This window comes from Anas platyrhynchos, chromosome 5 (genome assembly GCF_047663525.1).
Source record: "Anas platyrhynchos isolate ZD024472 breed Pekin duck chromosome 5, IASCAAS_PekinDuck_T2T, whole genome shotgun sequence".
In the NCBI taxonomy this organism is placed as follows: domain Eukaryota; kingdom Metazoa; phylum Chordata; class Aves; order Anseriformes; family Anatidae; genus Anas; species Anas platyrhynchos.
In genome coordinates this window covers 46,245,393-46,272,686 of record NC_092591.1, presented here as the reverse complement: position 1 = coordinate 46,272,686, position 27,294 = coordinate 46,245,393, and the positions used below count along the sequence as shown (strand labels likewise).

The following is a 27,294-nucleotide window of genomic DNA, read 5'->3' as shown; positions in this document are numbered from 1 at the left end:
CCAGTGCAGTCCGCAGCAGGGCCAGCTCTGGTTTCCAGTGGGGATGCAGTTAAGGGACAGAAGGATCTGGCTTCAGCAAAGAATAAGTCAAGAGGAGATTTGGAAGCCCTAAGAAAAACTGTTTTGGCAAGAGGCTACCTCATCTTCCAGTAGCACAAAGGTAAGTCAGACAAGTCAAGAAAAGCAGACTGTTATACTCTAAAGATCCAAACTAAAAGCTATGTGAACTCGAGAGCGTCGTCTACGTCCTGATTATTTGGCGGTAAAAAGCCAACGGCAATTCAAAGTGCATTATTTGGGATAGCCCAGCTGGGCCAGCGTCAGCACGGCCACGGGCAGTGGCCAGGCCTCAGCACAAGTCTAGAGCAAGGAATCCGCCTCTGCATCCTCTAACACAGAGATCTCCTGCCTGGCCCAGGGGGCAACAAATGGCTACAGTCAATTCCACCAGTCTCCATCCCGGGGAAACCCCCTTTGCAGCATATTCATGAGCACAGGGCAGCCTGCTGCCAAGGGATGAGACTGGTCCCACCCTACATGTGCTTCCCTTCCCACCCACCCCCATCCCCGCAGGGCAGCAGGCTCAGAAGAGCGGCAGGCACTCTTTCGCACAGTCTAGAGGTGGGAATTTTATCTGAAACCCTTCCCGAGGGAAGAGGGAGGCCTGCATGTCCACGTTGATGCAGAGTAAGCCCAGCATGAGCTGGCGCTGGTACTCCTCCCACTTCAGCATGACATCGGACAGGGAACGGTTGCTTCTCATCCACATGGGCATTGCTTCGCCACAGGCAGGCGCTGAAGGAATTGGCAGACTCTGGGGCCCTCCGAGCTCAAAGTAAAGCCTGAAAGACAGAACGCAGAGGGTCAGGATGTGGGATGCCTGGAGCAGTCACCAGAGCAGAGCTCCAGAGCTACAGGCACAGTCCCCCTGCTCACACCTCCTGTTTATACAGACCATGAGCTCTTGTGGAAAGAATCACCACGTCTTACCATCACCTGAATCACAGCTGGGACCCTCTGCCCACAGCTGTAATACAGTTTCCTATTCTTATCCAAAAAAAAAAAAAAAAAAAAAAAAAAAAAAAAAAAAAGTAATTTGAACTCAAGAACCCCTATGAAGGAACTTTTAGGGAACCTTGGGCTGGCAAATGCCACACAGACAAGCACCTGTCTTCTACAAAGGGAGAGTGGAATAAGCTAGTGTATCATTTCAGTTAGACCTCCATCTTTTAACCTATTGCAATAACAGCTTCATCACAGAAGCTGCCTGAAGAAGCAGACCACAGGCCGCATCTATCCAACAGTTAAAGAAACCAAGAGACCGTGGAGCAGATTTTTGTTTGAAGTTAGGCAGCAAATCCTTCTGGTTAATCTGAGCTGCTCTGCTCCCAAGGACAAGATGCCACCTTTCAGAAGGTGGACAGAGAAACAGTACTCCTCCCAAACAGGGCTGTGGAAAAAGCAGCCATACCTGGCTGAAAGGTGATTGCCCAGTTTCTTCTTGGCTTTCTTCACAAGATAGTTGCAGATTTCAGTCATCTGCTCCCTCATCCATCTAATATCCTCAGGGATATCTGGAAGCCATTCCAGCAACCTGGGAAGAGACAGGAGACAAACCTAAGTTCAGCTCACACAAAGGATAGGACAGAAAGAAACAGTTTTGCCTCCTATGGATGGTTACTCATTTTTAGTGACAACAGCAATACGAGCCATTCACACAACCATTCAGAGAATTAAAGGGGAGAAGCTGTGAAGAATGGGAACAGCCCAGGATTTACTCTTTAAGTTTTGAATCTGCTCTTTCTGTATTCCCCGTCCATTTTCAGATTTGGAAAACGTTTTTCTCCCAAGCCTTCCTATCACAATCTCCTTCCAGAGACCTTTTATACAGTACTTTGTACTAAGAACAGGTCTGAAGGACTTGCCTTCCCAGCTGTGGAAGTTTAGGGCTGAAAGTGACTGGAACTGCTCTCACTCCAGAGGGGAGACGCCTCTCATGAGATTCCTACAAACAGCTGGCTGCACGGGGAAGAAAACCACCGGAGGAAACAGCTGAAGCATACCTGACAGTGAAGGAAACTGCAGACTCCAGGGGCAGCATGTAGGGGACCATCATCGCTGTGGCCACACGTATAGGCAGCATGTTGGTGATGCCAGTCAGGAGACCTCTTCTTTCTGCGCAAGCCTCCAGAAGAGCTGAAGACAGAAGAGAACACAGCTGAATCCCTGCAGTGGGATTATCCCTTTCCTTGCCATATCCTATAAGTTACCCAGCCTCTCTCCCCACCTCCCACTTCTCAAGGAAGTCTCACTCAGGATAGCAGTTCCCCGAGCACAGCTGAGGGACAGCAACTTTTAATTTTATCAGGTTACCAAAGGAACAAGCATCGAGATCCTGTCCTTGTGCTACCATGCGGAAGAGTCAAATGAGAATCCTCTCCCAGTTCAGCCTCCACACCTTTATCTAAGGGGTCCCAGCTACAACTAAGCACCTGTGTAGACCAGTTCAATCCCTGGGTGCAGCAAAACAACCACCACAAGCAACACCCCACATCCAAGCAATTCTCTGACAGGGAACAAGGCAGTACAGGAAGATTGCCAGGGCTTTCTTCCTTTGGATCATACCTTGGTTCAGTCTGGGAGGCAGGTGTTCAAAGATGTGGTCTTCAACAACAGCAAGAGCTGTATTGTCCTCTGACTGGTCCTCAGCTTCTGTTTCTTCCTCTTTCTTCTCTCCTGGGGGAGCTTCTATGGCAAGGAGAGGACGGGCAGGACTCGGGCGATTAAGGAGACCTGAGAAGAGAAGCCAAATCATAAGGATGATACAAAATAGCTGCCCTTTCTTGCCTTGCACTTAAAACATTTGTCTTCACTTCACCCACCACTAGACAGACATTACATCGAGCCTCTTTAGCTTGTATCTGTTGTAATGCTTACCACAATGAGTTAATAACCAGCTGCTTTAAGCCCATCTTCTCTTTCCCCAACAGAAAATCTAACGTTTCACCTCCACATACTGCAGGGTGCTGTTTCACAGGGGTTTGTTGCTATATACTCTGCCAGTAACTAATTTCAATTTCCCTCCTGCAGCTTAACCCAGAGCTGCATGACTGTTCTTATCCTGTAAGGTATGCACTACAAAGCAAACCGTGCTCGGTCTGCTGGAAATTGACACTAGGTGGCATCAAACACACTCAGACAGCAACAGGAGGTTAAGGAGATACGGAAGTCTGGGGGTTCATGTATCAGAAGGTTTAAGAGCAGTGTCAAACTGCCACGCTCCAGAGACTACTGAGAGCATGCTCTGCCTCCTTACACATACCCTGGCTGCACATGAGAGGGTGCAGGGTACCTGCTGAAGCTCCAAATGGCACTGGTGCCCAACAACTGCTCTAGTGCTGAGCACACACTGTGTGATTTCAACTGCATTGCACTGAGAAGGTGTCCACTCTAACTCTACTTCCTGCAGTGCTAAAATATACTTACAGATGGAAATCCCAAATCCCATACACTGGTATCCAAGGCACGCACCTTGATCGGTTCTACCCTCCCACATTTTATACATGCAGTAACTGGCCTCAAAGCCACACCACCAAGCCGTGCAGAGAAGCAGGTCAGTGCACCCCACAAACACTCAGTGCCTTACCATTCTTCTTCAGGAAGTGCAGCGCATCCCGGTAGCCCTGCTTGCACATATCCCGCAGCACCTGTGGGCAGGGGAAGGCAAGAGCAGGTCATTTGGAGACTGCCTGGCTGAGCAGAGCAAGCACTCAGCTCAATGCTGACTTTCGAGAACTCTGGTTGTGAGCAGAAGAGGCGTAACGTGGAAGCTTTGGATATGGGAATCACCAGATAACTCATGTTGGAAGGGACAGCTGGAATCCTACCCAAGTACAGGCTTAGAGTGGCAGCTACTTCATTTGCCCCTCTAGAGCCGACGCTGCTGTGGGCAGCCTTCTGGGAGTCACTCTGATAAGCAGCCCAAAATACTTCCTGCAGATGCCAGGAAGGGCCGCTGTGTTTACAGATAAAGCCAGCCAGGACTAGGAATGGGGCAGCAGAAAACTTGTCCAAGCGATTCAGGACACGGATGCATGTTTATTATGCTCAAATGCCAGGGCTAAGGTTGTATTTGCCCAGCAGCAGAAGCATGCAAAGCTGTCTGCGGTGCCACCTGCTCCAGTGGCACTTTTTAGGAGGCAGTCACTGGCTTCAGCCTGGCAGCTCTAGCGTGACCTTAAAAAACATCACGAGCACATTGGTTATGAGGGCTGATACGCCCTTGTTTAGAAGCGAGCCTGGCTTCCTGGCAAATGCCACACAGGCATGTGGGAATACTTTCCAAGCAACTGCTAGCACCTGAGTTCCAAATCTTACAGTATCAACAGAAAACCAAGCCACCTACATGACCTCGTGCAGATGCTCAAGGTTTGCCAGCTCACGGGGCTGCTAAATGTCAAGGTGAAAAAACAAACAAACAAGAGATACAAAACTAAGCATCTGCAATCCTCCTCCTGCTCCTGAAGAGCAGAGGTCAGCCAGCATCTATCCACTGTCCCCATGTTTGGGCACTGCCAGGAACCTCACCTGTGGCTCCGGAGGAAACAGGGCCTTCGAGAGGCGGTAGAGGTTGCGAAGGTTGAACTGGATGCTTGTATTGGTTACTCTCAGCTCGTGCATGTTGGTGGAGCTGTCCCGAGGACAGATATCGCTCTCCCCTGAGAACGGAGACACTGTGATTGTGTTCTTCAGCTCGTATCGGGGCAAGTTGTCTGAAATCCCTCCATCAACGTATCTCTGAAATAAAGAGAAGTGAATCACTCTTCACTCTTGTAATTGATCAAGCGACTTCAAGTAGAAACACTGCCCCCATTAACATCTGTGCCAACAACTTCAGGTAAGAATGGACAACAGCCACCAGTGCCAGAGGAGCTGAAAGTAGCAAAAGCACAGCTGTGTTATTTATAGTCACCATTTGCTACGTGCTTTTCTTCCTAGGAAGGAGTGCTTTGGTCACTAAAGTTCAAGGAGAAAGGCAAAATTCACTCGTGTGACTGCTGACGTATCTGCTGTGGGGCTTCAGTGCTATCCAGCGTGACACACCAACAGCCACGGCAGTGCCAACTCACGCTGGTCTAAGCTGTCACACTGCCATTAGACTTTGCTTTACTCATCTTTAAAATGAATAGCTCAGACACAGGTCCCCCCCATCAGAAAGCTGGTTAACTAAGAACGAAAGCAGCTGGTTTGTTTCTAGCAGGGTAACTGAGCAGCAATCCCAACACATCTGGAACCAGCTCACTGTGCTGTGATATAGCGTAAGGGACTTGGGTTTTGCGCCTAATAGGCACCCTCTTATCAGAGAATGTTCTGTACATATGTTCTGTAAACACAGTGGCATTCCCCTTGCAGGAAGGGCAACCAGACACAGCTAGGGAAGACAGACGCCCCCTGCAAGGAAGGACCACGCCATGCAGAGTGGCAGAGGACAGAACAGAGCAGGCAGCACAGTGCCAGACACCTGCTTTGTCTGAAGAAGATTCAGATCTGAGTGTTTTGGCCGCTTAGCCAAAACAGCTAGTTTGTGGTAAGGACGCAGAAACCCACGTTTCCCTGAGGGTGGCAGCATGAGTTAACATGCTGTTAGAAAGAAGCCTCCAACAAAGCCGGCAAAGCAAAGCCTGCATGGAAAGAAAGGAAAAAAGAGGCAGACCCTGCTTTCTGGTCCATCACAACCCCCCCCAAGCAACACAGAATTAATTTTTCCTCTCCCTCCCACCCATTTATTTCATCATCCCCTCCAGGAGGCTGCTAGAGCTCAGAGAAGTAAACACAGGAAAAAAAAAAAAAAAAAAAAACAACGAGGAAGGCAGGATTTGGATAAGGACATTATACTTTTCACAATCACACTGCCTTGAAAAGTGGTCCTCATGATCTGAGTTGGCCTGTCAGCATGTCCCATGGCAAATATAGTCATCAAGGGTATGCCAGGAATCATGTAGCCCCATTTCAAAGCCTAAGCTCATGTCCAATCTACTATAGCCTCTCCTTCACCGTACGCCCTTTCAGAGTCAGGAAGGATCGTTATTTTCTGGGCAAGAGGTAAAAACTGATTTCCTCACACACATACCCCCGCTGCCACCGCCTTCCCCCACGAGGAAACTCGACATGAGAAGTCGGGCAGCTGCAAATTCCAAAAGCCCTGGTGTTGGGAGTTTTGTGATTTTGCCTGAGCCAGGCTCACCTCAATTAGCACCAAGGAGTCTCATGCAAGAGCCACTGAGACATTCCCACCAGCTGCGGGACAAAACCCCAGCCTGTGGCTGCTGAGCACATGCCAAACCAGCACTGATTCTGTCACTTTGAAGGGCTGGATGTTGAATGTTTCCTCTAGATCATTCCCCTGCCCAACACGCTTGCACAACACAGAAGCAGCCTGTTTGGATGTTAGGCAGGAGCAGAACCGACCTCGCTCTCAGGACACTGGTAGCAGCGGGAGCAGACCTGATGCCCTGTCAGACTGAAGCACCTCGGTCAGGTCTCTTGTGTGAAACCAAGGCACGCAGACGTTAACAGCAGCTCTTCCTTTCAGCTTTTTAGTGTAAACTAAATGTTTGTAAGCTAAGTGCCTTTCAGTGCATGCAGTAACCTACACAGCACAAGGGAAGTCCGAGCTCAGCCGAGGCCCTCAGCCGTGACTCCTATACCCAGAGATGCTCAAGCTCTCACAGCTTTCAAGTGCTTTCACTTTTAACATGAACATACAAAAAAGTACAAACTGCTCTGAATATTCCTGGACAGGAAGCTAGAAGAAGCTCCTGCAGGCAGAGAACATTATTCTCACAGGAAGGACAGGAAGAATGTCACGGAGAAGAGGCCTGGCATCAGCACCACTTGTCAAAGCTCTGCAAAGAGCGTCAGGCACGTGGAAGAGAGACTACAATCACGATTTCTACCCTGTACCCAAGTTCTTTCCACATGCACACAGGGTTGGAGCCTCAGTGCTGGGAACGTTTGTAACAAGGAGCCCGGGGAACTATCTGCTAAGTCAACCAGCACTCGTCCAGATTGCTCTGTATTTCCATCCTGTTAAACCATCAAGCCTTTGGGACATTTGTAGCCAACTGCAGGACTGGAAAAGAAGATCTATTTGCTGCTGAAGTTATTTACTTGGGAATTTCTCATGCTTCTTCACAATATTTCCTGCTAGCAGATGGGCAACATGACTATCAGAACTGAGTATGGCATTTCTGCCTTCTTATTCACCAGTACATGATTTAACAAAGAAATGTCTTAAAGCCTTACCACTCCACGCAAGGTTGGAGGTATCAGCCCGCAGTACACAGGGATGAAGGTGCTGCAAACACAGGCCTGGGGAAAAAAAAGAGAGTCAGCACGTAAGGATCGTGTCAAAGCCTACTGAGTTAGTCCAAGTGCCGTACTGGCATGTGCTGGGAATTAAGCTATGTTACAAAGGACATTGGGAGTGCAAGGCAAAACAAACCAGCTCGCAGTTGTTGCCCAGCCCTCTGCAAGAAGTTTCCAGTCACCTGGATGAGCTCCTCCTTGGAATGGAAGTCCGACAGGATGACGTTTTCTCCATCAGACACCCGCGTAAGGGAAATCCCCAGACGTCCTGCTGCGACCTCGTGCCCATTCTCCGGCACGGTCTTGGACAGGCAGATCCGAATGATCTTCACCAAGTTGAAGGATGGGTGGAGCGGCCCCAGGAACCTCTTCCGTGCTTCTTTGGACACTCGAATGATGCTGGCGCCAGCCTCACCTGCAATGATAGAAAGAAAAACACCCCATGAAATGCTAGCAAAACCAGCCTTCTTCACAAAAAAAAGATGTAGAAAAACCTCATGCAGAGCTTTATTCAGAGGTTTCTCGCTGCTTGAGGATATAGCTCAAGATGAGTGAGGCTTTGGTGTCCATCCCGCCCATATCTGACTCCAAAGCACTAAACCAGGCCCCGATGGAAGGGTTCCCAGAAGCACGGCTGCTTGACACTTTCACACAGTGACCCAGCTGGGTTTGGAGGGGAGAAGACATCCCCTCAGCACAACAGGGACATCTGCACGGCCGCTAAGCCCGTGAGCTCACGGTCACTCGGAGCCCAGCCTGGCAAGAGCTCAGGGCTTTGCGGTGGGAAAGGAGGGACGGGAGAAAACAAAACAAAAACATCACCCCCAGCCAACTCCTGCATGCCCAGCACGCTGCCCTTTGCACACCCTGCCCTGCCTGCTGCTCCCAAATGCAGCCCAAGCCGTGCTGAGACCCAGGGCAGTGCCTCCTCTGGGCACAGGGAATGGATGGGTGAGGAAAGTATCCGGGCAGGAATTAAAAGAATGGGGGGAAACAGCCACGCTTCCACAAATTAAATCTTCTCCCCAAGCTGCAGGTCAGTTCTCGGGCACAGATGAAAGCTGCTGTCGGTTCCTGCCAACCTGAAATCCCTCTGGTTTGCTCCCGGTCCCTCTCAGCCCTGTGACTGCAGAACAGAGGCAGACGAGTTGGGCTGAGGTTAACAGAGATAAGAGCAACACCACCCTCGGCGCACCGGGGGCGTTGACACATCCCATTCTTTTGCAACACACGTGTGCCTGCAGCATGTTTTCCACTAGGGCAGCCTGTTAACGTGATTGTGTGCGCAGGAAAGCCAGCGACACCAGCAGCTCAAGCGAGCACCAAACGAGACCCTTGACCACGACCAGAGGCTCTGGGGTCAGGATTTGGGTACTGTGAGGTAGCAACTGAGCAGAAAATCCAAGTTCCCCTCTCTGAAGCAATTTTTAGCCCTATAATCCCAGTCTTCTGCTCTTTCCTAAAGCAATGTTTAGCAGCCTAACTCTGATCTTACTTACTCAATTAGCAGTAAGCCACTGAGCCCAGCCTGTTCCAGATAGTAGTTGCAGTTCAACATCCTTCCCAACGTGAAGGACGACAGCCAAAAACGACAACTTATTAGCACACCATGCCTAAGACACCTTTGTGCCTAACGAGAGGAAGGAATACACACAAAGAACCCGCAGCAGAGCCCAAAAATGGCCGGATCCCACTCCAGCACCTTGGCCACACGAGTCCTGGAAGCCCCACTGCACGCTGCTGGCCTTGCTGAAACCCCAATAATAAACAGGGTGGGTGCTGAGCCACGGGGACACCCCACTCGCAGGGCCATGCTGGGGAGGGTGGCTCAGGGATGGTGCTTAGAGAAACTTGCCTTTGGACTTGGCACCTCGGCCTGCAGAGATGTGATGGCGATACTGGGGACAACTGCAATTACATGGAGCTTATGACTAACGTCTGAGCAAAAAATCTGATCTGGGAGTTTAGGGAAAACAAAACAAAGTCCCGAATATGCCAGGAAACACTGTCTCAACATCTGAGGAGGGACTTCAGCTGCAGCTGCTTCTCTGTCATCATTACCCAGCCAAGCAGGGCATGGGAGAACTGGGGACAAAACAACAATTATTGATCATTAGCAATCGCATTTTTTGAATAGTTTGGGTTTGTGTTTTTTTTAACGTGTGCATATAAACAGATTGTGCAAAAGCTGCTTCCCAGGTATTCCAGTTTGAGGGCAGCTCTGATCCCGTTGGACTCGTTGGCTCGCTTGCACCAAAACCGAGCGCAGAGGAGCTCTGCGGGACGAGGAAGGCACGGGGCGGCCTGCAGCACCGCCGGCTTTCCTGGAAATAAGGCCAGCCGAGGGCTCAGCCAAAGGAGTCAGGTTTACGCAGCGAGATCCAGGACAGATGGCAAGCCCTCCTGGAAATGAGTCCGGGAGGAGAACGGGGAGGTGAGAGAGTGAACAGAACTGGAGCTGGTTTTCCTGGAATAGCTTTTCTGGTAGTGAGGGGATCAAAGGAGTCTGCCAGAGGGAGCAGCTGAACGAGAGTGGGAGAGAAAAAGCCTGCAGGAGTCAGCCACCAAGTGCCTGCCCCTGCTGGGGTAATTCTGTGCCAGCTCCAGTCCACAGAGCAGTTTGTTTCTGGTGGCTCTGATGATTCAGGGCACAGGGTCACGTGGAAAACCACAATATTTATTTTCCTCTCTTGGGGTACATCCCAAGGAGCACTGCCAACCTCCCACAGCTGGCACCAGCTCTTCTCCCACCACCCCATTTATCCAACGCTTCTCCCCGTACAGACTTCACTAAACCATTATCCCTCTAAAAAAACAGCCTGTATCAACGAGAAATATTTCACAAGGCACAAGGGAGCCCAGCTGGGCCACCTCGGGCCTGGGATCCCTCTGCAGCAGCCACAAGAGGCAAAGGATGGCTGCCTGGGGGAAGAGCCCTGTAGGCAGCCGCGGGATCCCAGTTCATCTTTAAGCTTTGCCAAGCCAGCTTTACATGAGCTTATTGTCCTGCTGAGCCTGGTTTCCTTAAAGAATTAGCTCTTGCTCCCATGGGTTGTGCTCAGCCTGCTGGGGGAAGGCAAGCAGCCCCGGGCCCCTCCTGACCTCTGTCTTCTGCACCAAGGGCACCTCGGCGCTCGCCTGTTGCCCACACCGGTAACCATCCCGCAGCCAGCCAGGGGACGGCTGACCCACGAGGTATTTCAAGTGGAAAAAAGAGCTTAAGGCAGGCACAAAAATAGGAGCAGCACAGGGCGAGGAGGGAGGGGGCATGCTGGACATTCCGGCTCCTGGGGCCGCAGCTCCCCTGGAAGAGCTCCACGTGGGCACAAAGATCACCCCCTGCGCCAGGGACATTCCTGCTCCCCGGGTGGGAAACAGGAGCAGGGCTGAGCGCAGGGACAGCCCTGCAAGGGAAACAACCAGAGAGGGGCACAGGTTTTGGGATAGCTGCCTCACCCTCCTCCCGAGCTCAGCCCCTGCACTGCCTCCTCGCTGACAGCAGGCAAGGCGCACGCTTCTCCTGCCCGGCCTCTCCCTGGAGAGGGCACAGCCCTAATCACAGCCCAGCCCCTCACCAGCCTGAAAACACTGAGCTGTAAACCAGGGACATCGAAAGAGGAGTCTGCAGGCTGACAGCTAGAAAATAATTAACCGAGGGAGCTTCATTGGACGTTTCCTCAGCGCCCATTCGCTCCCCAGAGGGGCCAGCAGACAGCAGCCTGCAGGTGAGCCAGGGACACCTCCAGTCCTCAGGGGCACCGACCTCAGCCTGGGAAAGATCCGCTGCCACTATGCCTGTGGCTGAATTTGTATAAATGCCACTATTTGACACACACAAAAAAGCTCTTTAAGTGCCTGGGGCTGGGAGAAGGCAGCCAGCACGGGAACCCCCAGCGGCACTGGGCGTTTTCCCATCCATGCACATCATCCTGTCAGCGGGTAATGCTGAGAAACACGTACCAGGACAGGCTGCTCCTTGGGACTCCCCTCATTTCTGTGGTTGTGAGGAGCATTTATGTGATCTATAAGTTATCAGTCATTCCTTCTCTTCTACTGTTTTGTCATCAGGTAACAAGGAGCTGCCTCAGCTCCAGGTAACAGCTGGGAAGAAGTGGTTTCTTTCTTGCAGAGAAAAAGATTTTTTAGCAAAAAATCAGAGTGACTCCTCAGGCCCCTTCCAGGCTGATAAATAGCCCCTCTCCTTACCTGGCAGGTGGGGTGAGTGGAGGCACCAAGAGACAGCTGTTGAAGTAGGGCCAGCTCCTGCAGCCCCAGCTCAGCCCACCCCAGCTGCTGGCCCAGTGCTGGGCACTCAGCGCTGCAGAGCCCAGACGCAGCCCGCAGCAGGAGGACACCCTGAATGCCCATCGCCTGCAGCTGCTCCAGAGCCCCAAGCCTCCCTCTCCCTAACGTGGCAGTCCCCAGGATGTCTGAGGTAGGTTACTTTGCTTAGGGCACAAGCCAAAAGGCTTTGGGAGAGCAGGCACAAGAGCTGCCAGCCTTGCTTACGCCTCAGCCGAACCTTTGCACTGGCATTAGGGCAGTGCTGGCACAGCAAAGCCTCACCAGGCAGCAGGTGTCCTGCAAGCCAGTGCCTGCGTTGTTCCTGCAGGCAGGACCGACAACCAGCTGCATGAGTGTGAAGCTGCCCTTCTGCTCTGCCCTGCACGCAGGCAGGACAGGAACCAGCAGCTCTTGCCTTGTTCATCCAGGTGACAGCCACTAACACAAAGCCCCCAGGTTCATCCCCAGCAGGACTCGGTGCACAAGGGGCACCCACACACCACACTGCGCGCTCCTTCCTCGCCCATACTCACTGTACAGCCCTGTGCTACTGGAGCACCGTCCTGCCCTGGCAGGGAATGAAAGGAATAGCTCTGAAATCCACCCCTGGCCCTGAGCCTGCATCGTGCCCTGCTCCTGACGTCCGTGCTGCCGGCGAACGCTCCGTCCCACGCCAGGCACCTCCCTGCTCACCGTGCCCGCTTTGCCCTTCCATCGCATTCGGCGTCACCTCACCCTGCTGAGCTCACCCCACCAGCCCCGCATGAGCAGAGCAGGCTCCCTCCGAGCCAGGGGGATGAGAGGTGCTCCAAGGCACTGCTCAGGACGCAGGCAGGGGCATTGTGCTAGGAGGAAGCAGCCATGTGAGGAGCTGCTTCACAGCGAGGCGGAGGGCGCAGGAGCAGGGAGGCAGCCAGAGGAGCAGCAACATCCCCTGACACTCACACACACCCAAGCTTCTCTATATTTCTAAGTATGGCGAGGAGCTAAAGGGCTGGTTTGGTCCCTTGGAGTTTTTAGCAGGCCCACAACATAGCACCGCTGGCTGGATACACCGAGACATCTGTGCTGCAGCCTGCTCTGGGCCAGGGCTCTGACTTTCTCCGTGCCTGACATAACCCGAACCCACACCCTGCACACCACGAGCTTTCTCACCGGGCCCAGCCCTGAATCAGCAGCATTCAAATAAGCCAGCAAGAGCAGCTCCTGTGATTTGCATATGTAAAGCACTCCTTGACTCATTTACACCCCCAGCTGCCACCTCCCCGTCTCAGGATGGAGGAGACAACCCATGGGGGTGGCAGCAGAGCCACTGCCAGGTCCCACGTGAAAGCAGCGCTCAGCCCTTCAAATCCCGGGCTTCCGAACCCAGCATCCATCCTGAGACCGCATCCTATCTAGAGGAAGGTTTGTTCTTGGGAGAAATACTTCAACCACGAGCTGCTCAGGCCACCTGATGAAGCTTGGTGGGGGTTTTGCAGGCAGGAGGCACCAGCACAGACCCGGCCCTTAGTGGCACCACGAAGCATCACAGCCTGTAAGGCTGGGCAAGCAGCAGAGGGCAGCACAAAGCCCGCTGGCCTGCCAGGATTATCAACTGCAAAGCCCCTGTAAGAAGGTTTGGCCATGCCCAGCTCCAGAAAGGAGCGCCAAGCCAAAGGCCATCTCTCCACCTCTTGTGCATGGCCATCCTCAAGCACAGAGCACGTCGAGCTTAGCAGAGTTAAGGACAGTTTATCTGCAGGCACTCTGGGCAGTGTTTCAGCCGCAGCCCAGCACACGCAGCCCTTCTCCCACAGCAGAGGAGAGCCCCATGGATCGAGCGCCACGGACCCCTTCCCACAGCAGCACCACGTGCGCTTCCCTGCAGCGGGCGGCACGACTCACACCTTGGCCAGCACAGCCGGGTAGTGCCCTGCGGACTCCATAGAAACCAAGCTGATTTATTTATTATTAATCTGGGATTTGGCACTGGGCTCCACACACGCAGAGAAAATAACCTCTGCCATCAGGCTTTAAGCCCCTGCACGCACCTGCACTTCAGCAGCCCATCACTAACGATGTCTCTGCCGCTCATTGAGAGAGGTTTCCATTTCTAAGGGCAAAGGAAAGGGTTAGCCCTTCCTGCCCCCTCCGCTGCCCAGTGCAAAGGGAGCCCACACTGCTCCTGGGGATCACACAGTGACAGGCAGTGAGCAAACCTGACTCAGATAACAATTACTGCATCACGGGGCAAGGCTGGGACAGACGCCTGGCTAGATACTAAGGGGAAAAATAATAAATGGTTGTAATCAACCTAGGAAAAGCTTCCCTAGGTTGATTTCCTAGCTCAGGAAGGGCTGCAGGAGCTGAGGCACACATAAGGCAGAGCAAAGCCAGCACCAATTTCTCGCCTGCTTGGCACACGAAGGTGTTTCCCAGCGGGCCAGGCTCCAGCAGCCCCGAGAGCTGACACAGAAGCCCATTTCACAGAAAAGCCTCTGGACAAGAGGTGATTCATGCTCCAACAGCGTAGCACGCATGATCAAGCGCCTTGTAAACATGCAAGTGCACCTCGATATCCACACATGTGACTAATGGAGAAATAGCAATGTTTTTCCATGCCAACAGGCCAAAGAGTCTCAAAGCTGGAGAGAGCACTTCAAACACGGGTCAACACCCCAGCTACAGCCCTGGAGAACACATCCGAGATCCCTACAGCCTGCAGTGAAGTGCTTAACAAGAAGAAAAAAGCTGGAGGAGGCACCTTAAGTGGGATCCTAGGCTCTGAAGCCCAGGAGAGGCTGTTCTCTTTGGTCAGGGCCTCAAAGGCTCAAACCCAAAGAAAACCCGAAGGAAAAGTTTTTTCCACTCCTGCCCAGGAACTGCTTCTCTGCACAGCAGTGACAGAGTTCACAACCATGAGCAGATGCAGGCAGGCACTAACCTTACCTACACTCAGCCAAACAAGCAAGGCTGCTGCAGGAGTCCCGTGCTTGCCACCCACCCGGAGATGCCCTTCAGTCTTCCCAGTCGATGGGCAGGGCAGCAGGGAGCACAGGGCATGGATGCCACGAGCCTTAAAGCTCACGGGCTGCTATGAAGAGAAACCAGCTGCACTAACATCCTCAGGGCCCCCCAGCAGCCTGCACCAGGATGAACTGCTCAGCCAGCACAGGCTGCAGCTGTACCTCTTCCCTGTGAGCTCATCCCAACCCCTGGACCTCAGCCTGCGCTGTCAGGGAGCTTTATGACAGGGACAAAGTGCAGCGATACCAAGTCTCAGCTGGGCACCTGCTCTGCTTTTACTTTCACAAGTCAGCTCTGCTGCTTTTCTGCTGGTTTTTCTATCCAAGACATGTGGATGCTCCAGGTATATAAGTAGCAGAAAGAAGGCAGACAAGATAAGAGCCTTGCTCAACACGGCAGAGGTGTCTGGGCCAGGGGAAGGGTTGGGGCACTGCTGCCAGCCTGTCCCACGGCGCTGCCACACCTGACAGCGAGCCGGGGCGCTCCCAGTGCGGAGGCTGGCCGTGCACTCACCTCTTCAGCACAAGCAACAGCAAGCGAAGCAGTCAAGAGCCTGGCAGCAAACAGACCCCTGCAGGAGAAGGGATTAGAGGAGGCCTATTCCCTTATCCCTGAGGAAAGCGGCGTGACTACAGCCCAGAAATGCCAGGCTGAGCTTTGAGCAGCTGGTGAGAGCTCCCCACCCTGCTCCACAAGCAGTGGCCCCGCTGCATCGGTCGGTCCTGCAAACGAAACGCTCAGGAGGGGGAAAGTTCAAGCCTAACCATACAGATAACTTTTGCTGCACGAAGGCTGCATCACAAAACCCTACCTGTCCCCAAGGAACAGGGAGTGCCCTGAAAGATCAAGGCAAGAGGAGCTCAAGCAGTAAACAGCTCTGGTTTCACTTTGCTCCAGGACAGGTTCCTATATTCACTTCAGAAACAGCCTTTCCACCGATAAATTATTTGAGACTGAAGAGATGCACCTGATTCCCTCACATCACATCCCTCATTTCACGTTTAAGGTCATTGTATGTATTTGCTGTTCTCAGAATAAAAACTTCCAAGGGCAACAAGCTGTGCTGTGCTTGTTGGCTTCCCCACCCCCCCTACGTAAACCAGCTGAACTTGACAGCCAGCAGCTTTTTTAGGCTGCCAGGCGAGCAAAACAACATGAGGCACCACACACACCTTCAGCTGGCCGTTCCCAAACCATACCCTAAGCATGAAGAACCTACACTGGGTGCCCACTTTAAATAAAATTATTCTGTAAGTGAAGAATGTAGATAGATAGCATTGAGGCAAACTGAAGATCTGGCTCATACAAAGGGTGAGAAGATTCCCCAGTGCCTGGCAGCCCCAGGAATAGCCCTCTTCTGAAAATAACAGTGCTAAGAATAAAGCCTCGGGGATGCAGTGCCTGGAGACGCTCAGCCCCAGCCCGCACACACACGCTGCATGGTGGCTCCGGTTGCTTCGCTGCCTGCTCACAGCACCCAAAAACCCACAGCCATGCGGCGAGAGCTCGACATCTCTCCACCCCATGCCTCGTCAGGCCAGCCTGCGCACAGACGACCCTAAAAACAGATCTCCCCCTACACCAGGGGGGTGAACATGGGGCCGCTCGGCTGCTTTCCTACCGAGGGGAGCCTTCTCCAAGGCGCCCTCGGCAGCCACCTGCCCTGTAGGCAGCACCCGCTGCCTTCCTCACAGGGGGCCCATTTCAGAGGGGGTTTTTACCCCTGCCACCCATTTCCGAAAGGTGTTTTTACCCCTTTGGCCTCCACCTCCTGTATGCAGGGAGCTGAGGGCGCGAGTGGCGAGGCAAAACCCCTCAGAAACAAAGCACCACGCGTGCTGTGAGGAAGGCAGCAGGAAGGCAGGGCGCTGCCCCCATCCCTGTGCTGCCCTAAGACAGAAACAACACCAAAAAAGAGAGAATAACGACAACAAGGAAGGGAGGGAAGGCTGAAGGGTCCCAGCCGGCTGGTGCACCACAGGCAGCCCTGCACCCATGGGCGCCCCAGAAGGGCCCCAAGGAGCCCCCCAATGCCCCCAAATCCCCCCCAAAGCCTCCCCCGGGCCCCCCTTACCCAGGCAGGCGCCGCTGACGAGGGCGGTGGCGGTGAGCGCCCCGGCGGAGGCACCGTAGACCTTCCTGGCGTTGGCGACGAGGAAGGGGGCATGCTCCTGCAGGCAGCTGGCCACCCCGACGTGGTACACCCCCAGGAAGCCGCAGCCGGCGAAGGAGATATTCCAGGTGGAGTCCGTGGGGAACATGGCCTCCGACACGGGATGGGACGGGACGGGACGGGGTGGGGGGGGGACCCGCTCACAGCCCCACCGCCGCCGAGCGGGCGGGCCGGGGGGCGAGAGGCTGGAGATGAAGGAAGGATAAAGGCTGCTGAGACCCTCTGGGTTGCCACTGGGCGACCAGGGCCCGCCGTCGCGGTTTTATGGGGCGCCCCTTGCCGGCGGCCCGCCCCGCTGAGGGGCCGGGCTGAGGGGCGGCGCTGCCGCCTCCCCTCCGCGGGCAGCAATGGGAGGGCGGGCGGCGGCTCCGCCTCACAACCCTTCCTCCCGTGAACCCCTCCGGGGCCGGGGGCACCGAGAACTGTGTCCCCCTCAGCCCCCTCTGGTCCACCCGTGGACACAGGGGACAGGGTTTAGCGCCCCAACCTCGGTGCTGGGTGTCGGAGGTCTGTGCTCCCAGCCCGTGGGCTGTCACACCAACACGGCGCTTTGCTTCCCCAGAGCAACATACAGGCAATAAATGTCAGGGGATGGGAAAACATCGAGCTTTTCTCTTCACAGAGCGCTCAGGAACCTGAGGGAGGCTTCTACATCTCAACAGCAGAGCACAGCACTCCTAACAGCTCCCTGAGCCTGCCCCGAGCTCACCAAAACACAGTCGCTTACCTTTCACCAAGGTGACCACAACTTCTATTGGTGCTTCCGAACAAGGCTGTGTTATATCAGCCCATGGCAGCACTGTCAGCTCAGCAGAGGTCTCGGAAGGTGGAACTATCCCCTTGTCACAGCTAGGGCAGGCTGCAGGCACTCAACTCACTAGATAAGCGTGAGAGTTTACAGGGACATCAGGAGGCTCAGCATGGCAGGCTCAGAGGTACAAAGAGCATAAATAACTTCTTAATAGCACCAATATAGAGTAAAGGCATTTCTATCAAGAGAAGGACCTCATTCAGGGTTACACCTGTCCTTAAGAGCTCTCAGACTAAGCCTTCCTCCCCACAGGACTTTCACTAATTGTGTTACTGAGGTTCATCAAGGTGGCCCCCCACTCCCGTTCCTTCCCCTGGAAGCAGCCTTTCAAAGGTCTTAAGTTTCCTGTTTATACACAATAACCTCCCTCTCTGACTTCCTCTCAAACCTCTACTTAGTCTTGCAATTTCCTTCCTTCCTCCCTTACGTTGGGTGTCTTTATATGACCCTTGTCAACCTTCATCTCCTCCACCTGGAGAGGTGAGTTTTGGGACACCTGAGCCTTATCCCTCCTAAAGGCCCTTCTTACCCCTCAGCACCAAGACAATCATGGTGCTTTCACCTTGTTCCTTTGGGGATGCTGAAAGACATTTTCCATGTAGCCAAATCCAAAGAAAACATTGTCTTGCACTTTTCAGAACTGTGCAGCTGGACAGCTAGTCACTGGTCTGTAACATTAGAGGAAATCTGTGTTAAAGCTGAGCTGAACCTTGTTAGCAGAAACCTCCTTAACACTGGCAACCACAAGAGCAGCTTTGTTCTCGAGCTAACATTGCTTCCTCTTTTGTCAGCATTTTACGAAACATAACGTTCCTGCTGTGTTTGGAAACCAAAAACAATGCTGTGACAATAACGAGGTTAGTTTCACTTTAGTTTTCAGTAGCAGCCTCATTCTTAGTTTTTTACACCACTCTGCCTCAAGTGGTTACCTCTCAGTGTTGCCTATCTGAGGAAGTTATTGCTGCACGATTGGAACAGGTTGATGAAATAAGCCTTGTGAACAGTAATCTCTTGCTGAGTGCTTCCTGGGTACAGATGCTAGCAAGCTGGCAAAAAGCAACTGCGTTTTCCTCCAAAATAAATTATGCCCCTAAACTAATCTTTTTCTCCTCGGTAAGAAAGTACAGCAAGAGAAATGTTCATAATCCTGCAATAAACTAGGTCAAGCAGATTTTCACGTGTACTGAACTCCTATCAGAACACTGCAAGTTCATTCCTGCCCTTGCATGTTGTGATAGAACTGAGAAAACTTCTCATGCAATTCCTATTTGTCACATTGGTTTTCTAGTGTTGTGTTTTGTTTTGTTTTGTTTTTTTGTTCATTTTTTTTCTAGTTTTGAATTGTGAGCAGTCAGCAGGTTGAGATAATAACATACTACATATGAGATAATTACATACAGGCAAAGTCTCTGCTGCTGTTGTGTTGTTTTGTTTTCAGGCAAGACCTTAGTTGTTGGTTGGCAAAAGGGAATTAATAATTTTAAGTGGAAGCTGAGAGCCTGTTGTTTTCAGCATGTTACTTTCTTTAATACTGTGGCCTGTGGTCAGAGGACTGGGGCACTGGTCATGAAGCCCAACCCAAGGCTGTGAAGGTCAGTGGCAAGCCTGACTTCGATGTCTTTTTCCCACCTGTGAGATGTATCAGAGCAATCCACGGCAAACAGGAGCATCTCCTGGTGCAGTGGGGCAGTCTGTCCTGCTCTCTGGGGACTGGATTCTTCCTTCTAGGCAAGCTCCTTCAGATATCATTGCTCTACGTAAGAGAAAGCTACTGCGTTTGGGATGCGTGTAACAGCTTGCAAAATTGGGCCTCAGTAGGAAGAGTGAAACCAGCTAATTTGACAATGCCCCCCAGGGATCCGTTGCTTATTACTCCCCAGTTGTGCCCAGGACGTTCTCATTGCTTTCCAAGTAGCGGAGATGTCATGTCACACCCCCTGGCCAGTGGGGTTTGTGAGGAAGTAAGGAATGGTTTTCAGGCAGAGCTGATTTGAGATGGAGCAGTCCCAGCGAGGAAAGCTCACGTGTTTCAACGTCAAGCCTATGACTACATCACTCTCCCCTACAATCAATTTAGTAATAATCAGTTAGCGGTGCAATCTCCAGGCCCGAGGTTGTCCTTCCCTTTCCCTTCAACATCTTTGAGGTTTCTATATTTAAAAAGTCAGGAAAAATCTGTTATGAAACTGATTCTGCAGGGGGACAGACTAGGCCACCTCTCTAGGTCTTCACAGGCACTCATTTTCTCCGAGAGCATCCCGGAACACAGCACATCTATCCCACTGCTATCCCTGCTGTTGGAAACCATCGATAAGCCTGAAAAGGAGACAGCGACACTTGAAATCTTGAAACAGTACCCAAAGAGCAGAAGTAGGGATCCCAATTCCTTTCGCCTAGAAGCTCATTGAGATCATCAGTGGTGGACTCCACCCAGAGCACCAGACAAGCCTGCAGCAGATTTCCAGGCACACGGGGTTCTGTACACACCAATCAGGTGACAACCACCTCATACTGCCTACGGGGGAAGAAAGCTTGGATTTTGCACTGGGAAGAAATGTTCACCATGCAAGACGTTGCACCAAATTCTGAAAAAACGTGTGAAAGTTCTGTGCGGACAATTCTGGTAGAAAATTCTGGTAGTAGAAATTCTCTGGACTTCATAAGGAAAACCTGCAGGGTATTGGGTAAAACACATTGCCTGCCTGTGGCAGTGTAACAAATGCAGTGTTTTCAGTGCTTTCTCCCTCAAACCACCCCTCTCCTCAAAGCAGGAGGAGCGATAGTCCTCATCAGAACGATGCACCTTCAGGAAGGTGCTTAAGGGTGATCGTAGGACACACAGCACAGGATCGCGTCTGTCACTTGAGATCTAAGAGGTTGCAACGAGAAGAAATAGAAGATAAAGAGGAAGGAAGAAGGCTGGGTGTAGCCGGAGCCCTCCCGGGGTCCATTCCTCTGCAGCAGCAGCTAACCGCAGCAGCCAGCAGCAGCTGACAGGCTTGGCTCATCCCGCAGCCCTGGGCACAGCACAAGCCCATGGAAGAGCTGTGCTACGGAAACAAATTAGTTTGTGCGTGGAAAAACCCCGATGAGCAGAATGACAGGGCTCGTAGCATGACACTCACTCCTAGCAGCCAAGAAGGGGAAGGAAGCAGGTCAGGGGAGGCTCCCTGTGAAACCACAGCCTGGAACCGCTGTTTCCCAGGGGGCTGAAACGGAGCAGTCTGTGAGGAAGGAGCACAGGTAAGGAAGGAGCACAGGTATACCTGCATCCTTTCCAGTATCGAACCACAGCCAATCTCACAGGGAATTTGAGCAAACACAAGCAATTGTCATTACTGCTACACGAATCACCGCACTAGGACTTCAGAGGTTGAAAACCATTGGCATTGCCCCCTGTAATTCCTCCTGACAGCACGCACAGGTCGGGAAGGGTTAGTTGCTTAAGTGACAGCCGTTTTGAGGCCCGAGGATCAAAGTTTCAACTGCCCTCTCCCTTGGCTGCTGCAAAGTAAGGGCATTCTCCCTCAGTACACCAGAGGGAGATAAAATAGCTTTTCCTACTTGGATTTCACCCATCTGCCCTCTCAGAAGCACTTGCCATGCTTTGTCCAGTGACTCATAACCAACATAGCAGCAGCAGCTAGTGCCTTTTTTTTTTCCACAACTTAATTAGGCTGGCAAAGCTTCACAACACAGAGTACTCCAGGGTCTCTCTCTGGACTCTACCTGCGGAGACTTGGCATGGGGAGATCATCACATGTACACTACCTACTCGTGGTGACAGCCCAGGACTGCTGTAGAAATCACTGGAAGTTGCCTGCTGGAATCGTTTCCTAGCACGAGGCAGTTTATAAAAGCAACATTTACTGTCCTCCCCAGCTGATATTCTGCGTGCACCGGAGATCACATTCAGTTCTCCAAAAATACTACTTCCGTCATCAAATATTTTGGTTTTTATCCTCATCAAGGAGATTCGTGTCCTGGTATTTCAGCTGCCACCAGAACAGACACCGAATATGAAGAGATCATCTTGGCATTGATCTCAGGGTACCAAGAAGAACAAGACACACGCAGCAGGGTTTTGTTAGAGGTTCCACATTAACCCTCTGGATGTCATGTGAAATCCAAGTATAGAGAAGCATTTTAGTGTTGTTGTGCCTGGATCCTGGAAATACAAAGCAGCAATGAACTCAGGGATGTTTTAGATGTTTACAGAAATTATAACTAACTCTGAGATTACATTGCTGGACTTGTTCTCCATTCAAATGGTTTTGTATATTGTGGAACTGATTAAATAGACACCCCCAAATAAACTTTTTTATTGCTGGATATGGAGGAGAATTTCAATTGGTGTCTGGTAAATTCAGCTGTCACACACTATTTAACAGATGGGAGCCCCAAAAACAAGCATCCCGATTCAGACAAGCTTACCAGTTCCTGACTACTTTAAGAGTAAAGTCCCATGGCTTGCTCATAAAATTCATAGAAACATGGAATCATTAAGGCTGGAAAAGACTTTCAAGATCATCTGGTCCAACCAAAAACCAAAGCTTTGTCAGAGCTATTTAAAGAACAGCTGTCTGAATCCAGTAGCATTTGCGTGGTTATAATAATAAACAAAAAAAAACATTTAAAACAAACAGTTTTAATAATTTCTCTATAACAAATAATTAATCAAATAGGCCAAATCCCATGTCATCATCAGATTCTTCAGATTCCTCTTTCTTCTCTTCTTTCTTCTCCTCAGCTGAAGAAGGAGAGACAAGATAACGGTCAGTATATATATTTTTTGCAGAGACTTTTAAGCAACATTTTGGTGTTCCCAGCTTCCACAGTTCCCCTTCAGAACTGCCATCCCCTTCCAATAGGGGAACACAAACACCAATACCAAGGGGATGCCCTTTACACAGTGAAGTCTGTCTGATTTTCTGTTCTAAGCCAGAACAAACTTACAGTGAATAAAGAAGAGCCAACGTTTCTCATTGCCCATGGCAAAAATAACCTTTTAGTTCACATTTCAATCACACAGCGAATTGCCAAAGTGGAAAGACCTTGAGATTTGGTCTTCAGCATTAGGATTTTAACAGGGAAAAGAGAAATGCCCTGTAACCACCCCTCTCCATCCATACTCACCGGCAGCAGGGGCAGCACCCGCAGCAGGAGCAGCGGAGACCCCTCCAGCAGAGACTGCCACAGCTCCCCCAGCTGGCATGCTGGCAAGCTTGCCATTGCCTGAATGAGAAGAGAAAGGATTTCAATGCTCATCGTAAGCACAGGCAGGCAAGAAGAGGAAAAGAAATGAGTGCAAAAAAAAAAAAAAAAATCAGGTTGCAGATCACAGACAAACTGTCACTGTTAGTGAGAGGAGCATGAAGCTGCGCCTGTAATAAAGTAAAAACTAACAAAGAAACCTCACAAAAATCATTCCTAATGACAGCTTACCCCAACAACATGAACAGCACATTAATAAGCCTTCTGCTGTATGCAGTCCCCCCCTCAAACACAGAAGTATTTTTTTTGTTTAAGGGTATAGAAAATTGAGGGCATGGCTGGGGCCATCCAGGGGAGAAGAAATTTATGGCAAAGAGTACAGCATTTTAACCAAGTTTTCCAACACCCTATGAAACCTATTGCATCTCCTCTGAGAGTGGCAAACTCGCTTCTGATTTACGCTCGTCTTCAGCACATTAGCGAGCTCTCCGGCATCTGCTTGTCACATACCAGGGCTCCCTTGGCACTCAGGGGTCACGTACACAGTACATTTGCCTGTATTCCAATTTCTGGGAATCCATTTCTAAATAATTCCTTGTTACTTCAAGCTCTAATAAGCTTGCCAAGTAAACAAACATGTTTCATATACATGTCAGTATGTTCTAGGAAACAATTTATTTTAAGAAAAACCCTTACATAGAGAGAGAGCTTAAATGTGTTGTAAGCACACGCATAATGGCTCTCTTAGGTCTTCAGACCACACGGACAGAAATGTCCTGTTACTGCTCAAAACAGCAACGCCAAGCAAAGTGCTGGCAACCTTTAAGCCAACATATGCCCAAGAGTTCCCTTGTGCCTAAGCATTTGCAAAAATAGAAGGCAATTTTATCAAGACCTTTGCGCTACCTCAGCTCTGCATTATTTTAGCCCTCTGACACAGTCAGGCAATGTTGTAAGCCCCAGCTTCAGTGAGAGCCAGCAGGTAGGAGCACAGTGAGAGCCAGGAGGTAGGAGCACAGATCAGCACCCAGAGTCCTGCCCTCACGAAAAGGAAGTGCTAGAACAGGGAGCTCCAGCAGAGATACGCTGGAGATGCTTGTGTTAATCACTGAGGGTGTAACTGTGCCTTTAAAGTCAATTGGCACTTAATTACATTTAACAGTCCCTTCTTCCTATTTTACGTAATTAGTGTGTAACAAGTGGGTAACTGCAAAAAAAAATATTGTAAGAGTATGGAAGGAGAGCTAACTCCTCCTTCATTCAGCATGTCCAGAAAACTACGTCACGAGCAGACCACCAGTAAGCTCAGACACATTTCAGTCTTCCAGTTTGATGTGGTCCACAAGCGAAACCCAGCAGGTACTGGCACCAACCTGCGAGGCATTAGAATGGACCTGCTGGATTCCAGCCATTTCAACAGGGATCCAGCATGGAAGCCCTCAGCTGCATGAGGAAACCGATGAATAATCGGGGAGTTGGCGGCAGTTCTGTGCTCTCAAGTTCCTGAAGTAGCAGAGGCAATTATCTGTGACACTCAGGGACTGTACTTACCCTGAGCAATGACATCCTCGATGTTTTTTCCATTCAGCTCACTAATAACCTGTAAATTAGATTTAAAATGTTAATAGCTTCAAAACAGCTTGAGTACGAGCTACACTCAAACAAGCAGTGATTAATCATAACACGCAACGCCTCCATCCTGCTGCTCGCACAGCTCCCACATTCCTTATTTCTCAGGGGAAGGAAGAGGACACTGGAACAAGAACTCCAGCTACATCTTTCCTACCTTTCTGTGAAAGCTTTTTCATGAAATCTGTTCCGATAAATTCACAACAAATCCAAGGGCCTTACAAAAGGCAGGATACACAGACGTGGTGGAGCCAGCTGGGAAACCCCACTAACGGCCTGTTAGTCGCTGAGGGACTGTTAGCATCTCTTGCTTAATGTCCACAGGGAGCCTCTGAGGCACTGGGCACTGAACCAGCAACCGCAGGGTCCTGTTCCTAGCATTACTAAATGTTAGAGCCACGCTGGTTATTGTATCCTTAGGACACAGAGTCCTAACTCTAGATTTACTACCACTGTTGTATAAGCAGGGATGAGGAAAGCAACACACGAAAATACAAGTTGCTAAAGCATGCAACCAGTTGTAATAAAAAAAGGAGTATGCCACAGAGCCTCCTAGTGAGTTCCTGCGTTGGGGTCAGCGCTGAACACTGCAGAGTGCTCAAAGGCCTTTTGGGAGGTTTTCAATGTTCCCCTCCTGATTACACTGCCTGCGAAATGCCGTGCCTGTACACTTGTTTCATCTACAAGGTGCTTTTAAGACTTCAGTAGATTTGCATTCGCAAGAGATACAGTCAGCACAAACATAATAAATTAATCATGATCAGCACAAATTTCAGAGATGCTTTCTGGATATCAGAGAAACCAACGAGTTTACAGAAGAAGATTAAAGAGACCTAAGCATGCCAAGGCCAAAGGCCCTAATGTTTCACAGGAGCACCACAACTTCAAGCCAACGTCCTAAATCGTATAAGGATGCTCTCAGCTGATTCAACTCATCACTGGGTTGGGCCAATGGAAAAAAAAAAAAAGTTTCCAGCTGGGAAAGTAACTGTTCTTCCTCCATCTCTCCAGAAACACCACACTGATGTATGGGGCAGACTTCCCCTAGCCATCCCCATGGCCATTTCTTCTTCACTCCCCACAGACTGAAAGCCTGCTACATCACAACACACATTCCCAGTAGGACACCCTCTTAAAAAGGCTACTTTCCAACCTAATCATTCCAGAAATTATTTCGTTTCCCTACATATTATTGAAGATCCCTATTGTCCATGTTAAAATTTACACCTATGTTTCCTGGTGAAGGTACAAATGCTTCCTTGCAGCATGCTAAGTAAGAATTTACTACTGTGTATCAGGCCTTCAGGAGTGTTCACTTTCTGACCAAGAGCCAAAATTAAACACTTAAATGCAAGCTAGAGCTTAGGTCAGAATAGAACAAGCTTTAGTAGATACTTATCTGTAGCTGTGACCCCACTGAACATTACTAGATTCAGCGGTCAGAGGGCATCAATGACTGACAGAGGTACTTCCAGACAACAGAAGCTAAACTAGAAAGCCCGGCTTCTACAAAAGCGTTGCACAAACAGCTCTGATTGGCTAAGCAGTGTTTAAGAAATCATGTATGTAATTATCTGCGAGAGCCTGAAAGAAAGGCAGAGCAGGCTGAGAGCAGGGGAAACAGAAGGGTGCTGGAGACCAGGGAGCAGCCCCGAGGTTTGATCACAGCGCCCCGGGGCTGGCAGGGCCCCCAGAGCCCACCGAGCTGAGTGGAACAAGGAGGGTAACGCAGGGCACGGTCACGCAGCGGCTGCGGGGCCGTGAGGAGGCAGCACCTTGTTGAGGCGCTCATCGTCCGTCTCGATGCCGACGCTGTCCAGGATCTTCTTCAGGTCCTTGGACGTGGGCGCCTCGTTGCCGCCCAGGACGGCGAGCAGGTAGGCCGCGACGTAACGCATCCTGCAAGACGCACAGCTCAGCGGGTGAGCTCGTGTAAAGGCCCCACAGCCCCCATTTCACCCCCCTGCCCCCCTCTCCCCCCTCCGTTTAACCGCAGCGGAGCCGCGGCCGCGCTTCCACCCCCCCCCCCCCCGCTCCCGTCCCGCAGGCCCAGGCGCACATGGCCGCCGCCGCCACCCCCCCCCCCCGCGCCCCGAGTGGGCTCGCCCAGGCCCCGCCCCAGCCCCCCGCGGCCGCCGGCCGGGCCCCGCCGGGCGCGTCCATCGCCGCGCGGCCCGGGGGGGGGTCGGGGGGGGTCAGAGCGGCCCCGCGCTCACTTTGCGGGAGCGGGGCCCGGGACGTGCGCTCGCCGCTGCAGCCGGGCGGAGAAAGGGAAAGAGCGGCCCCACGGCGACGCCTTCTTCCCGTCACCCCTCAACAAGGCGCGCTGCCATTGGGCCAGGGCCGGAGGGAAGCGGGGAAGAGCCAATCCAGGGGCGCGGGCGGTGAGGCGAGGGAGGGGGTGGGAGCGCATGCGCAGAGCGCTTGGAGCTGCTTCTGAGGCGCCTGTGGGCTGCGCGGGGGGGGCAGCGCTCACACGGCCCGTGCCGCCCGGCCGCTCCTGCGCATGCGCACACAGACACACAGACACAGCCCCCCCCCCCCGCCCTGCCACCACTGCCACCACTGCCACCAGTGCCACCACAGACATGTCCCCAAACATGGTCCTCTTGGCCACCTGGGCTCACTGCTGGCTCACGTTCAGGTGAACATCCATCAGCACCCCCAGATCCTTTTCCCCTGCACACCTTTGCAGCCACTCTGCCCCAAGCCTGCAGCGCTGCATGGGGCGGTTGTGGCCAAAGTGCAGGACCTGGCACTTGGCCATGTTGAACCTCATCCCAGTGGCCTCTGCCCATCAACAAAT

The 27,294-nt window shown here is 51.7% G+C and overlaps 2 protein-coding genes and 1 non-coding gene across 3 annotated transcripts; all 3 read right to left on the bottom strand.

The window, feature by feature from the left end:
• Window positions 1-583: 583 nt before the first annotated feature.
• On the bottom strand, window positions 584-16,922 carry PNPLA2 (patatin like domain 2, triacylglycerol lipase). Its single transcript, NM_001310387.1, is given in 9 exon segments — window positions 584-842; window positions 1,472-1,594; window positions 2,064-2,196; window positions 2,626-2,793; window positions 3,647-3,707; window positions 4,588-4,797; window positions 7,306-7,371; window positions 7,551-7,783; window positions 16,736-16,922. Coding segments are annotated over 9 exon segments (1,440 nt in total).
• A 5,351-nt stretch (window positions 16,923-22,273) lies between these two features.
• On the bottom strand, window positions 22,274-26,864 carry RPLP2 (ribosomal protein lateral stalk subunit P2). The gene is made up of 5 exons (XM_038180742.2): window positions 26,705-26,864; window positions 26,264-26,387; window positions 24,411-24,459; window positions 22,782-22,880; window positions 22,274-22,395 (listed from the first exon to the last, which is right to left on the bottom strand). Exons 2-5 carry the CDS (start codon window positions 26,384-26,386, stop codon window positions 22,319-22,321), a joined length of 348 nt encoding a protein of 115 aa, XP_038036670.1. The 5' UTR covers window position 26,387; window positions 26,705-26,864; the 3' UTR covers window positions 22,274-22,318.
• On the bottom strand, window positions 24,123-24,255 carry LOC113843926 (small nucleolar RNA SNORA52). The gene has a single exon (XR_003497871.1). It is a non-coding gene; the product is annotated as a small nucleolar RNA SNORA52 (small nucleolar RNA).
• Window positions 26,865-27,294: the final 430 nt, after the last annotated feature.

What these genes read in the sequence shown, in the direction of transcription:
- RPLP2 (XM_038180742.2), bottom strand. Translation starts at nt 26,386, where the DNA reads ATGCGTTACGTCGCGGCCTACCTGCTCGCCGTCCTGGGCGGCAACGAG. An exon ending in CGAGGATGTCATTGCTCAGG is followed by an intron (nt 22,881 to 24,410) that starts GTAAGTACAGTC and finishes CTTCTCATTCAG; the next exon opens with GCAATGGCAAGCTTGCCAGC. An exon ending in GGGTGCTGCCCCTGCTGCCG is followed by an intron (nt 22,396 to 22,781) that starts GTGAGTATGGAT and finishes CTCCTTCTTCAG; the next exon opens with CTGAGGAGAAGAAAGAAGAG.